Source organism: Nymphalis io, chromosome 17, assembly GCF_905147045.1.
Source record: "Nymphalis io chromosome 17, ilAglIoxx1.1, whole genome shotgun sequence".
NCBI lineage: Eukaryota > Metazoa > Arthropoda > Insecta > Lepidoptera > Nymphalidae > Nymphalis > Nymphalis io.
The window spans coordinates 10,736,967-10,752,095 of record NC_065904.1 but is presented as its reverse complement, the minus strand read 5'-3'; the positions used below and the strand labels follow the sequence as shown (position 1 = coordinate 10,752,095).

Sequence of the window (15,129 nt, the reverse complement as noted above, 5' to 3'; positions counted from 1 at the left end):
AGCGCATAGCGTAAGTAAAAAGACGTGAAGCCGGTATAAAAAAGGCAAGTGATTTCCGAAACCGCAAGTATTATGGGGGACATAAATTCTATACTTTTCACTCGGCATCGAGGCAAGTTAGGCGGAAAAGGTATAATGATTTTCTAAGATTTCCTTTTACTTCAATACGGTAAGTGATTTTATGATTTTTATTCGATTTATTGATACTGTGTTAGAGTTTGTAGGATTTATGTGATATTGGAAAAATCCATTTTAAATTAAAGTATTTTCTCTATGAGGCGTGACTGTAATCTATCAACTTAGAAGTTGCTTTGTAAAAGACGTGTAGGTTGACGACAATGACCTTGAAGAGGATCGTAGCTTATCCACCAATTAAAAACTCCGGCAGACTTTAAGAATTATTTATTGTGACAAGTCAACAATGTTTACATTAGAGCGCACAGTAAAAATAGTTGAAATAATTAATTTATTAAAAATAAACAACAACAACAGCGCTTATATAGGCATTCCCCTCTCACGATGACCACCACGCGTGCTTGCCACTTTTGGGACCTCCTCCTAGGCGAAAACAAAAGCGATGCATGCGGCCATCTTGCTGGGGGTGTGGTCAAGCGTGTGACGTCGCTGCGAGGACAATAGATGCGCATGCGACCATATTGCCAAAGGGGCGTATCCATACGTGTGACGACATACATCAGACCACTGCAACATCACCTGATCCATGACGTAGTTGATCAGGTGATGTTTGTGCTGCGTTTAGACGCATTGTGCACTCGCCACACTACTCCCCTGCCGAGACCGTGACTACGGGCGAGAGTAGTTTGGGAATCTGACCACTCTACCACTCCTGGTTTTACTGGCAGGGATGGCATCAGACTTCTCCTGAACTTTGATATTCTGGTCTGTCTGGTCCTCAGCGAGTATGTAAGCTGGTTTCAGTCTGTCTATGCTGATTCGCTGCGTTTTGCCTTGTACGTCGATGTCAAAGGTTTTCTCCTCGCGTCGCAGCACCCTGTATGGACCTGAATAAGGTGCTTGAAGGGGTTTCCGATGGGGACCCTGCCGGATAAATACGTGCGAGGTAAGCATAAGGTCTTTTGGTATGTAAAAAGTTTGATTAGAACTACCTACCAATGAATTCGGTGATGTCCTCGATGGTTGGGGGTGCTGATGAGAAGAACTGTCCAGGTAACCGCAGTGGTTCCCCGTAGACAAGTTCGGCAGTTGAAGCTTTAATGTCATCCTTGTATGCACTGCGTATACCTAGTAATACCCAAGGTAACACTTCTACCCAGTTCGGAGTAGAATGACAGGCAATTGCGGCTTTTAATTGACGGTGTAGTCTTTCTACCATACCATTAGCTGTCGGATAATATGCCGTTGTGGTATGATGGTTGGCACCGATGAGCTTGACCAGTTCTTTGAAAGCGCCCGACTCAAACTGCCGACCACGGTCAGTGGTGATGTGTTCGGGGCAGCCGAACCGTGATATCCAACCACTGGAAAGGGCAGCAATGCAGCTTTCGGCGGTGATGTCCTGTAGTGGGTAGACTTCTGGCCACCTTGTGTAGCGGTCCACGATGGTTAGGCAGTACCTGTAACCTAAACATAAAGGTAAAGGACCTATCAAATCCAAGTGGATGTGTCGAAAACGTGCGGAAGGGCTTTCGAAGGCTTGTAGCGGAGCTTGAGTGTGTCTGGTCACTTTGCTTTTCTGACATTGTTGACACTCCTTTACCCATTGTCGACAGTCTTTGCGGATACCAGGCCAAATGTAGCGCTCTGTAACTAACTTGACCGTAGGCTTGGCTCCTGGATGGCTTAAATTGTGGAGCGAATCGAATACCTGCTTGCGATATGAAGGTGTGATGAATGGTCGAGGATTACTTTGAGAGACATCGCAGTATACCAGAAGAGCTGGCTCTGACTCTAATCGTATTTTCTTCAACCTAAGCGCAGACCCATTTTTCAGCAGGTCCTGTAGCTCGCTGTCCGCCTCTTGTGCTTTGACCAGGGAGTGGTAATCTAAGGGTATAGAAACTGCCTCGATACGCGAAAGGGCATCTGCAACAATATTGTCTTTACCAGCTACATATCTGAAGTCTGTGGTGAATTGGCTTATAAAGTCCAAGTAGCGAAACTGGCGTGGCGAACTGTTCTCTCGGTGATTAGCAAAGACAAACGTAAGTGGTTTATGGTCCGTGATGATACAAAATGTCCGAGCTTCCACCATAAATCTGAAATGTTTAATTGCGTCATACACTGCCAATAACTCTCGGTCATATGGGCTGTACTTTTTCTGTGATGGACTTAGCTTCCTCGAAAAGAATGCTAAGGGTTGCCATTCATTGTTCTTGAACTGTTGCAGCACAGCACCTATTGCTGTATCTGAAGCGTCCGTCTGTATGGACAGTTCTGCTTGAGGATCTGGGTGGACCAAAAGCGTAGCTTCTGAAAGTTGCTTTTTAGACAGTTCGAAAGACTCTAATAGGGCAGGCGTCATGTTAATAGGCTGCGATCCCTTCGTTTTATGCCCAACGAGGAGTTGGTTGAGCGGTGCCTGAACTTTTGCAGCATTAGGTATAAAACGGCGATAAAAATTGATCATACCTAAAAATCTTCGTAATTCTTTTAGCGTCTTGGGTACCGGGAAGTTCTGAATGGCTTCAACCTTCGATTCTAACGGCTGTATTCCTGCTGCTGACACGTTGTGGCCCAGGAACTGGACTTGCGTTTTGCCGAAAGTACATTTGTTGGTATTTATTAGAACTCCATATTCTGCTAGTCTTTGGAACAACAACTTGAGATGCTCTTGATGAAGGGTACTGCTGCTGCTGAAGACTAGAATGTCATCCAGGTACCCATAACAAAAATCTAAGCCCCGCAGTACCTCGTCCATGAATCTTTGAAAGGTCTGTGCGGCGTTACGAAGACCGAACGTCATGAACGGGAATTCGTAAAGCCCGAAAGGAGTGGCGATAGCGGTTTTCGGAATGTCGTCTTCGTATACTGGTATCTGATGATAAGCTTTAACCAGGTCTATGGTTGAAAAGACCGTACTGCCTGTCAACTGGCACGTAAAATCATGCAAGTGCCTGATAGGGTACTTATCGGGAATTGTACGGGCGTTTAGGGCTCTGTAATCGCCGCACGGTCGCCACCCGTCGTTTTTCTTCTTAGTTAAATGTAACGGTGATGACCATGGGCTGTCAGATCTTCTTGCTGTGCCACTCTGTAACATCTCATCGAACTCTTGCTTAGCAATTTTTAGTCTTTCCGGGTCTAACCGTCGCGGGCGGCTAGATACCGGTGGTCCATCGGTGGTACGGATATGGTGCACCGTAGAGTGTTTGGTGATGTACGGCTTTCCAGCAGGACGAGTGATTTCTGGGAATTCTCTAAGCAGGCGATGATAAGATGTATCCTCTAAAGTCGTACGGACTGAGGAAATTGTTTCCGTAGAACGTTGTTTCGGGAGTGCAACAGCAAGTGTGGTAACACCGTCAACGAGGCGCTGGTTGCGACAGTCGACTAGCAGGTTGTAGTAACTTAAAAAGTCGACGCCGATGATGGGCTTTGAGACGTCTGCTACGACGAAACGCCACGTGAAAGCGCGCCTAAGTCCTAGATCCAGCGTTAAGGGGAGGAAGCCATATGTGTAAATGATAGTCCCATTTGCAGCGAACAATTCGTATCCCATTTTGTTTCTAGGTTCCCGAACAGCGGATCTTGGAAAGACACAGAGGTCTGAACCGGTGTCAACTAAATATTGCACTTTGGTCTTGCGATCCGTGATGAACAGGCGGCCCGAAATTGTAAGGCAGTCGTCTACCGCCACTACTGGCTGCCTTGAGAGTTTCCCATCTTCTTGTAGCTACACGGTTGAATACATTTGCGTGCGCGCTCGCCGAATCTATAATGGTACCAACAGTACGGGTAGTTATTTGTTTGTGAGCGGGAACGTGCGCGGGAATGTCGTCGCGATCTGTCTATGGCAAATCGTGAGCGGGATCGTGGCTGTCTTCGGTTAAGTTGCATGCTAAGTATCTCCATCTGCTTGCTCAGCTCAGCTACGGTCTGATTCAGGCTTTCGAAACTAGTACTTGGTACTCCTAGAGTGGAACTAGATGCACTGGCTACTTGCCCGGCTACTCGACCGGCTACTGGCACGGCTACTTGCTCGGACACTTGCAATGTTGCTGGAACGATTTCGTTGATACGGTCGGCAAGCTCTGCCATGTCTTCAAGGCTCATCTTCGTATGCTGCGCTGCTATACACGTCTGCAAATGCGTTGGGAGTCGACTTGACCAGATGGTACGGATAAAATCGGTTGGAACAGTTGGCCCAGCTAGGTGTTGTAGATGCCGTAAAAATTGTGTGGGCTTTCTATCACCGAGTTCCTCGTGCATTAGCAGTTGTTTTATTTTACGCTCTTGTGAAGCTGACAGCCTCCGTATTAATTCGGCTTTTATTTTGTCGTACCTGCCGGTGGAAGGTGGAGCTACGACCAGGTCCCTTATTTCCGCCGTGTGCTGTGGTTCTAGTTGCGCTAGTACGTAATAGAACTTCGTGGAGTCTTCTCGGATGCCGGACAGGGTGAATTGGCCTTCGAGCTGTGCAAACCATAATTCTGGATCATCTGGGTTGAATACAGGTACTCTCACTCCAACTCGCATCGTTTCTCCAGTGGCCGGAAGGGCGGTAACAGCTGTGGCGTCACGTGATAATGGAGCGTCCGGCATTGACATCTTGAAAGGTCTTCTTCTTCTTCGTTCTTCAAACGTCGGGGTCACCAGTGAAGAGGATCGCAGCTTATCCACCAATTAAAAACTCCGGCAGACTTTAAGAATTATTTATTGTGACAAGTCAACAATGTTTACATTAGAGCGCACAGTAAAAATAGTTGAAATAATTAATTTATTAAAAATAAACAACAACAACAGCGCTTATATAGGCATTCCCCTCTCACGATGACCACCACGCGTGCTTGCCACTTTTGGGACCTCCTCCTAGGCGAAAACAAAAGCGATGCATGCGGCCATCTTGCTGGGGGTGTGGTCAAGCGTGTGACGTCGCTGCGAGGACAATAGATGCGCATGCGACCATATTGCCAAAGGGGCGTATCCATACGTGTGACGACATACATCAGACCACTGCAACATCACCTGATCCATGACGTAGTTGATCAGGTGATGTTTGTGCTGCGTTTAGACGCATTGTGCACTCGCCACAACCTTAAGGTTATAGATGCATGATCGTATTTATGATAGTACACGCGTGTTAAAACTATTATGTAAAGATCAAATTCAACACCTTATACGGCTCGGCTCCTATAACGATATAATTATTGTATTAGAACACATGAATATTAACCGAAGATTGCAGGAGAGGAGGCCATAGGCTCTCACTGCTGGGATTAATAACAGACTTTTACAAATCAGTATTGTAACTAATGTCAAGTAACTTCTAATATTTCAAAATCGATTTCGACGTCGAATTCTGAGATTGTTCTTTCGGTTCTACTAATATACTAAATATTATGTAGTACTATTATATATTACTATACAGATTTACATAGTATACGTAGTTTTATTTCACTTGATTCAAAGTAAAACCATTTAATTGCATGATATGTCAAATCGCAATGCAAATGCAATGAAACAACAGAAAGACTGTCAAATCATTACACATTTAAACACCTTGATATTTTTAAACAAAAAACTAATTAAAGTAACATACTTTATTAACTTTATTAGAAGAAAAGTAACTGCTGTTCTTCTTGCTGGTAGAATCTACGTTTCGATCTGGTGGCATTTTTTTATGTAATAGGTCTACGGACCGGCATATGGTAAGGGAAACCACTACCGCTCGTAGACATTAGCAATGTAAGAAATATTAAATGTTCTTTACATTGTCAAGTAATACCATCAAGTGGTAACTTTCAGCTTATTTCAATCTTATAAAATCAAGATTAAAAACTACTTGCTATGCTCTTAGCATTTTGACTTGATTTGATTTCGACAATATACAGATTCAATTTTCTTAAGCTTTCATTATATTTAGATAGATAAGATAGATATACGTAAGAGAAATACGTAACAACAATGAATAAGTGCCCGGTCATTGTTAATGAAAGAGCCCGTTATTTAAAATCTATCTATTATTCCAATAGCATTACTACACTGTGGTAGGAAAACGGGAAGCTAGATAAATTGCATTCAACAATTGTCAAAGCGATTTAGTATCTCATCGTCGTCTAAATTATTCAATCCATAGTTAATTCAATCCACGAAGACGTGCCCAACTGTTACAGATTATATTGCACACTTGCACTCTAGCGATTGGAAGTAAGAGTAGGGCGCGTTATTGTGGATTGAACTATATATACATATAATAAAGCAGTATAAGAAGTGTTTGTACATTAAGTAAATTTATCAAAAAATGAGGATGAGCGATGAAAAATTGAGTAACAGAACACTAAAATGTATTTATTTTGATCATAATAAAACTGCGTGAAAGTCGGTACTATCGACTACCTACTTTGGCGAGTAGCGTTTTGTTGTTTGTGTCATGGTAGGAGTTGTACTCGTGGTCCTACCACGAGTTAACCGAGCAGAGGTTGTGCAAACTAAGCATACAGTTTATATAAACAATACACTGTGTATTTTTGTATAAAATATACTTTATTTGCGACAAAATAAATAGTGGAGCCACTATATATGTTTGCCTTCAAAGATTCATAAATCCAAAAATTATGGTCTTTTGTTAGAATACTTAAATGCGTACTTATAACCCTTTTATATTATTTTCTAATAAAAAACTAGTCTGTCAAGTTACTTAACATAAATTCTGAACCTTATATTAAAGCGTAACATTCCACAAACCTTTCGCTTAAGCGACATTTCGCTATATAATGTAGTACATTATGTAAGGTAGTATTTAGTTTTATTGCTCTCGTAAAATATTTTATGAAGCCGTCCGGAGACAGGCAAAGCGCGTACGGACTACGGAATCGAGTTTCAACACTTAAATTAAAATATTACAGAATTTTATACCCAATGTGAGCAGCAATAAAGACGATAACTGCGTGAAATGGGAGTGTTTAACCGGTAATGGTGGCAAAGCTATAGGTTATAAAACTATAATGAAAGGGATTTTAAATGAATTTACTTACAGGAAATAGTAGTTTAAAATTAACGATAAAATTTTCTTGAAAAATATATTATTAATTATTTTTAACAATCTAACTATAAAAAATATTTTAACGCTTAATTTGCAATCTTCATATATCGCCACCAGCCTTGGGAACTAAAGTGTTACCTGCCCTGTGCCTGTAGTTACACTGGCTTAAAAACCCTTCAAACCGGAACACAACAATACTAATTTCTGCTGTTTGGTGATGAATAGGTCGTACCTACCCAGACCGGCTTGCACAAAGCCCTAAAAGTTTTATTCAATTACTTTAGATTACATTTATAACTAAAGGTATATTTACTTTTAATTAAATGTATGTACTGTCTAAAGTTACTCATATTATCTTCAATTACCGTTTCATATAAACAAAGCTTGTTATGTAACTTAAGGAAGATCACCTATTCTAAGAAAGCCAACAAATCGAAGGACATTCAGAACTCAGACAAGCCTGAACATACATAGATACAAATTCTAGAGGTAGTTTGTTTTGTTCACTCAGTGTAGTGTATCCATTTAAGTATTTACTGTATTCGACTCACGTTGCGTTTGACCAAAGCGATCGTTTGAAATTCAGCGCCAAACATCGTCGCAACTGATTTATTGAAACTGTTTACTGTTGAAAACACTGGCTTTTAACTTATTTTATTTGTAAACCGGCCGTTTGTTTAGTCTGTGGCAATCAATGATAATACATACATGACTTCTTTATTAAAAAAAATAAACTTTAGAATAATGCCGAGGTGGTAATGTGTATGCGTAAATTTTAAACGGCGATCGCAGGTTCAAACCCAGGAAAGCATTACTTAATTTTATGTGCTTAATTCGTGCTCGGCAGTGAAGGAATAATTTCGTGGTGAAACCTGCATGTATCTTATTTCACTTGAGAACTATTTCCTTTTAAAATTTAAAGAATTTTTGTCAATCTCTTTCTACCTCACTTACATACAATATCATACTTCCTACTAAATATTTTCTTTGTTATTGAAATAGTGGATCCTTTTCTATAATGAAGATAGAATAAGCTCTAAGCCATCTTTTTTAGAGCACCTACGACCCTTCAGAATCTTTTCCCAGCAGTGAATCATTTACAAACTGTTGCTTTTTGTTACATTTAAATACTAATTATCAACACTTTTTAACGTAACATGACATTGACTGTCTCGATGGTCTAGAGACTATGATAAGGCTGCAGATCGAGAGAAACTGGATTCAAATTCCCTGTCAATTCGATAAGAAGTTATTGAGTTTTTGAACGAAATTTTCAGTAGCAGTCCGAAGTCTGAAAGTTTATATCTACTAGACCAACGAGGCAGTCACCAAAATACCTCTAATATGAATATTGTTTACATATATAAGTCTTTGTAACTTAAAATGTTTTATAATTACAGACGAGTAGATATTCAAAAGCTTGAATTGTTTTGTTTGTGCTGAGCGTTAAACAACATATACGTCGGAACGTTAAGCCAATAAAGCATTAACAATGCGGCCCTTAAGCCAAACCCAAGTTAAACTTCGCTTGCTTACAATAGCTTACAAGGACACTGAAATATGTATACTAGATGTGACATTAAAATGAAAATTACAAAATTTTCTTGTAGTTATTTATGATTGTTATTAAAAATATTTATAAACAAACGGTGCGAAAAAGTAACATACTCGTGGTGATACTCTATTCTCTATGCGGCATATATCCTTTAAGTGTTATAATTATTATAGTCAATGTTTACTGATGTTTGTTTCGAGTTTGTCATACAGGACAGGAAATCACTTCTTGCTACTATCACATAAGCTAGTCGCTGATCTAGTACGCAGTGAAAATGTATACAAAAAAGTTTCTGCAAAGAATTATATTTGGGTATATAATTATTAATGGTATAAATTAAATGTATGTTCATGATAAATTAAATTTTAATAATAGTATCCTGGGACATTATTCACACACGGCCATCTGATCCCGAATTAAACAGAGCTTGCAGACATGTTCATGCACACAAATATCTCTCCTGGATGGGAATCGAACCCACAACCTTCGGCGTGAAAGGCAAGTATCTATCAACCACGCCAATCGACCAAATTAAATTTTATTATAAAAAATCATATCAGTGGATAGAACACGAGGATTTTAACTGAAAATCGCGTGTTCAAGCTTTTTAAATACAACTAAATTTTCATGTGATTTATTTGTATTTACAATTTATCTCGCACTCTTTGATAAACGAAAACATCAGATCTATGTATCTAGACTAAGTCGTTTTGAAGTAACATGTTGAGATAAGCTTCTCAATGGTACCTCTGACTCCACTCACTATTCTTCAGATATTTTACTGCCAAATAGCTGTAGTTAGTATTATTGTGTTCCGGTTAGAAGGCTCAGCGAGCCAGTAACTACAGGTACTACGGACATAACATCTTAGTTCCCAAGGTGGTTGGTACATTGGTAATGTAAGGAATGGTTATTTCATATACTTATTCTATTGTCATGTGTGATGGTGACCACTAATCATAAGGAGATTCATCTGCCTTGCTGCCTGTCTTAAAGACTGCTGCCTAGCAGTAAGTATTTCACATTTAGTTATTTTACTTTTTAATTTAAAATAATGTTTCCATTCTAATCTCTTCCAGTGAGCAGATGTCAGAGCATTTAAAATCCGCAGCCGTCAAAGTAAACTGAGTGAAAATATTCTCGAAGCGAGGAAAGCGCTTAAATTGAACGGAGGTGATGAGCTTTTAATCGAAATTCAATACTAGACACATTCTAACCCTTTTTCTTCTTAATGTTTTTCAGATTTTTGCACGATCTGTTTAAGAGAACCGTTTAAGATTTGAGATAGATAAACGAAATATAGATAGATAATTCACTGTACTTACATATTTATCTAGAAAATACATATATAATAATAGATAAAAAGTTGGCGATTAACATTCAACGTTCTATTATGATTCTCAAAAGACTACCTACTGATTTTCTTGGTAGAATTTACACAAAAAGGTTTAATTCGATTCATGATATGTAATGATACTACTGAAGTAAAGTAACTAACACCATAAGGAAACTGGAGAATAGACACAAATGGCGACTACCAAGGCGATTCTGGACTTTAACCTTACAATGGCGATCCATAATAGAAATGATCCCATGAGCAAGTTGGCAGAACACCATCCAGACGCTAGAAATCCATAATCCCATAAATATCAATTGATAAAAACAAGAAAGATAACATACACAAAACAAGATAAAGAAAAAAATTTTATTGCAATTTCCAATTTTCACATCTGCCCAGTGTGCATTGCCGGCGTCTTTATTTTTATTGCTTACAAATCACAACAACATAAAAATAAGAAACAATATCTAAAACTAAAAATATGTGTCCCCACAGTCTGTGGGAACTGGAATAGTATTGAAAGGCTTTAGAGTCAAATGCTAACTGGTTTATTTATAACATGAACACATTTATAAAGACAATACAACCACACAATCGTGTGTGTGTGTGTTCACAAATATAACATACTAATTGAATATTGCCGATGTGGAGCACCGTTACTCTGCTCAATTTGTTGTTGTTCCAGGTCAAACAAATTCTGCCATAGCGTTCTGGTCTCTGGCACGTATTGCGATAACCCATTTTGATGGTGTAACTCCTAAAAATAGCCACCATCTTATGCCATATGATGGACCTAAATGCTATTAATGAAATAATCAGCACACGGCGATAAAACAAAACCGTATCACTTTTTACATTGCCGTGGTAAAATTCGAGCATGTTATTGTTACTTTTCATAATAATAATCTTTTTAATGAGTGAACAGAGTTATATACATTATTTTTTCTAAGTGACCACCTACGAAATACTTTGAAAACTGCTGTAATAATTATTTATAATATAATATAATGAATCCTTTTACCACAATATTTGTAATATGAAAAAAAATATTTGAAATTAGAATACACTTTAAAGTATGTCACGTTATAAATTTAACTATAAATTACTTAATTAGCTATTACGTTATAAAATTATTTATAATGTAACACAAATTACTGCTATCACCTACGGTCTTACTTTTAAACGTTGCGTAAAGACTGTTTAGTTAAACACTTATTGCTCTCTATCTGTCATTGGTGATTTGACATTAGAAAAAAAAGACATATTGTATAAATTATCACTCGCTAAGCAACATTTATAAGTACTTGGCCACTTCAATTCTTTAAAGAAAAATAGTTCCTTAACTTGCCAATAGGTGGAGCTAGTTGTGTTTTAAATCGCGCTAAGGATTCGTTTTAAACGGGCGAACACGGGGCGTTGGTATTGTTTTGTTTACTTTTTACCTCGATAGCGATTAATTTTCAGATTAATATAAATCGATTCGATCCAAATAATTAAATTAATCTCTGCTTTTTGAGTTCACATTTGTAAAAAGGAAAAAATATTTAGTGGCTGATGATCAAAATAATCCTGGGAACGAAGATATTCCATGAGGCGTCTGCCTTTAGGCCTATAATATTAGAAAGACAGTGTGCATTTTTACATTGACATTTTTTTTAGTTTAAATGGCGATACCAAATATGGGTTATGATTATGCAGCTATGTATGTATGTTCACCTCTTCGAGCATATATTCTAAACTACCTATTTTAATTTGACAAAAATGAGATAACATTAAAAGCGTCTTGAGAAAACATTTCATAAATGGCACAAGATTTCTGTTTTCTTTTTTATAAGTTTCATTGTAATATGTCATTAGTATATGCCAGATGATAAAGTTTATCCGAACAAACAGACAGACGAAGCGTTAACATAATAAGCGGTTACTCCGCTGTTAGTTGTCATTACTATCGTTCGTTCGGTACATTAGTTGATGTCGTTTTATCCCCAACTATTGTGAGAGGGAACAAAGATTAGGCTTCTGACACACCACGAGATAATTAAGTAAATCAACGCAATGTGTAAATATACTTTAAGCAAGCAGAACTTTACAAGATACAAAAACATAATCATGTATTAAAATAGTTTTCGCTCGCGGCTTGTTAGGGGGGTGGTAGGTATATAACAGTAGCCTACGTTTTTCCTTGGTTTAAAGCTTGATTCATACTAAATTGTATGTATGTACATATAATTTTATTATTATTCGATATAACTTTATTTATTTTATTTTTTTGTATAATAAATTATATGAAGTAAGAATAGAAATAAAACAAAATCTATAATTTTTTATTTTTTAATTATTCATTAGGAAGCCAATGCTGTATACAATTTCTTTCTGGAATTTGTTTCTTATTCTGGAGCACAATCTTATAAACATTTTAAATATAAAAATTGCATACCTTACTTATAGGCTAACTGAACCTGCATAGATAAAAAAGAATTAAATTATTTGCAAGTAATCTTTTATTTTAAAAAAAATAGAGATTTTATTCAAGTAGATTTAGCACGTTTTAACCATCAATTAACGTTTTTATCATCGATATAACTTTATCGAGTAATACGCGACAGTAAAGTAAAAAGTATAGTAACAGCTAGTAAACATCCCACTGCTGGACTCATCGTATATCATAAGGTCTCATCTCCACTAAATAAATAATGTCAGAAGCATAGCTCAGTGTGTTCAAAGTCGTATACATGCTACAAGTAAACAGACAAAAAAAATATTATGAACTGCGTATAAAAGTTAATGTCCCGTGCGAGTTGCGGCCACGCTAATGATCCCAAAGTAATACGACTGTTGTACAGTCGGGAATATTTATAAGTATGAAAATTTCTTCGCAATTACTCTAAGATATTGTTGTATAAACTGTCGTTTATTTTATCTCGCTTATATGAAACTGCGGTCCTAAGTTCGATTCGCGGGCAAATTAGTGTTTCTAAGATTTTTTTTAATAGCAGCCTGCGTTTAATGTGATACTGGCTTCCACCTGTAACCCGCGTGTGAGGGGAGCAGGGAAGTGGTGAGTAGCTATGTGTTAAGTCACAGTATAAGCTATCTCTATTACAAATTTTATCCAAATTCGTCCACAAATTACTCTATCAAGCAAAAACACTTTGCTTGATAGAGTAACAAAGATTCATCCATCCAATCTCACAAACTTTCGCGTTTATACCAACGTGCTTTCCGAGGTACGGGAGAGTACACATTTCCGACTTCCAGACCGAGCTGCTACTGTGAATCTTCGACAGAAAAACTCAGTAACTTTTTAATGGCCTGAACTGGGGTTAGAACCCAGGACCTCAGGATCTACGGCCTCATGTCTAGCCACTAGACCAACGAGGCAGAAATTACTAAATAATAATTAGCATCATATTAAGCGGCTTACTTAATTTTAAAAAATCGTTACAGATACGTTCTTTAAAATGTTCAAACGATATCTGTTAATTGCACTCATATTTGTTGTACCGTAAATAAAAATAAATAAATTAAAACCATAAAACGGATGAATACGATCGAGATACATTACTTCCGGTGCAATACAAACATGTCTGAATTTCCGTTCAAACGTCAATGTACAAGAGTAAATAAAATGAAATGTACAAAAAATATTCCATTTTATTGAGTAAAGTAAAGAGCTTTATACAACTAGCAAAACCCGCGGCGTCATCTACGTGGCATTCAATTTATTATAAAAACCCTTTAAAATATGTCATTTTAACTATAATGACTTTATGAAACATTCGTATAACATATTTAAAAAATTAATTAGTAGCAGTAGTCTAAAATTAAACAAATGTTTGTTTTGGGCTTGGTAGCCAGCTTACTGGTGTTTTGTGCAAGCTCATCTGGGTAGGTACCGCCCACTCATCAGAGATTCTACCGCAAAACCCCAACGCGTCACCAACCTTGGGAACAATACCAAGTGGTATTGTTGTGTTCCGGTTTGAAGGGTGAAGGACCCAGTTTAATTACAGGCACAAAGGACATAACATCTTACTTCCCAAGGTTGATGGCGCATTGGTGATGTAAGCGATGGTTAACATTTCTTACAATTCCAATGTCTATGGGCGTTGGTGACCACATACCATCAGGTGGCCACATATGCTTGTCCGCCTTTCTATTCTATGAAAAATAGCCATTTCAACTTAAAAAGGGTTATTAATTTTGATATCACAGACAAGAAAGCAGTTTGAAATAAGTTTTTTTTCCTATAATAATAATAATACTGATAACGACTGTACATTTTATTTCATTGGCTGATTGAATAATTCCAGCCATTTGTTTTTACGGAAATAAGTTTGTGAGATAAAAAAAAATAAAAACTTTGACAGTAAAACGTTTTTATGTCGTAGATAATAAAAACTTTTTTAATCAATCTGCTTTCATATTTACTAGTATAACGTGCTAAGTAATTTAAAGAAACAAAAATAACGTTAAGGTATACTTATGACAGATAATAAAACATTTTATTATAACTGTTGTTGTAATGTTGATGTACAGTTTTCTAAACATTGGGCTCAGTAAATATCAATGATAAAATTTAAAGTTTTTTAAAATGAACTTTAAAACTACTCTTTAAAAAAAGACATAAAAATATTGACTTTTTCTGCAAGTAATTAGTAATTATTGTAACATAAAACACACTTAGATTTATTTAACATAGATTACTCTTTAATCGAAAATATTGTTTATAATTTTATTTTGTCACCGAAAAATATAATTCTACAAATTAAATAATTTAAACCATTTGTGAATGCGGCTTAGATGAAGGTTCAATTGATCACATATTTTTTAATTGCTTTAAGCTCCAAGATTCTCTATATAAATATCTTCCCTCTGACATCCAACGTCCTGTAAACATGAAATTTCTTTTGACATTAGTTTACTCACCATTTATCAAATATCTAATTAATTTTATTGTATGAAATAAATTAAAATTATAATAATTATTATATTTTTATATTATTTATATGATCATTAAACGATTCAAAATTTGAAACCAAATAATCTCAT

The 15,129-nt window shown here is 37.1% G+C and overlaps 2 protein-coding genes across 2 annotated transcripts; both read right to left on the bottom strand.

Moving 5' to 3' along the window:
- Nucleotides 1-944: 944 nt before the first annotated feature.
- On the bottom strand, nucleotides 945-3,986 carry LOC126774749 (uncharacterized protein K02A2.6-like). The gene is made up of 3 exons (XM_050496285.1): nucleotides 2,611-3,986; nucleotides 1,128-2,064; nucleotides 945-1,059 (listed from the first exon to the last, which is right to left on the bottom strand). Exons 1-3 carry the CDS (start codon nucleotides 3,698-3,700, stop codon nucleotides 945-947), a joined length of 2,142 nt encoding a protein of 713 aa, XP_050352242.1. The 5' UTR covers nucleotides 3,701-3,986.
- LOC126774748 (uncharacterized) lies at nucleotides 3,838-4,749 on the bottom strand. Its single transcript, XM_050496284.1, has one exon. It carries the CDS (start codon nucleotides 4,747-4,749, stop codon nucleotides 3,838-3,840), a length of 912 nt encoding a protein of 303 aa, XP_050352241.1.
- Nucleotides 4,750-15,129: the final 10,380 nt, after the last annotated feature.

Excerpts from the sequence above, each read along its gene's own strand:
- LOC126774749 (XM_050496285.1), bottom strand. The coding sequence starts at position 3,700 with ATGGGATACGAATTGTTCGCTGCAAATGGGACTATCATTTACACATAT. Across the intron at positions 2,065-2,610 it reads AGAATTACGAAGATTTTTAG|ATGCCCTTTCGCGTATCGAG; the intron begins GTATGATCAATT and ends ATATTGTTGCAG. Across the intron at positions 1,060-1,127 it reads ATCACCGAATTCATTGGTAG|GGTCCCCATCGGAAACCCCT; the intron begins GTAGTTCTAATC and ends TTTATCCGGCAG.
- LOC126774748 (XM_050496284.1), bottom strand. The coding sequence starts at position 4,749 with ATGTCAATGCCGGACGCTCCATTATCACGTGACGCCACAGCTGTTACC.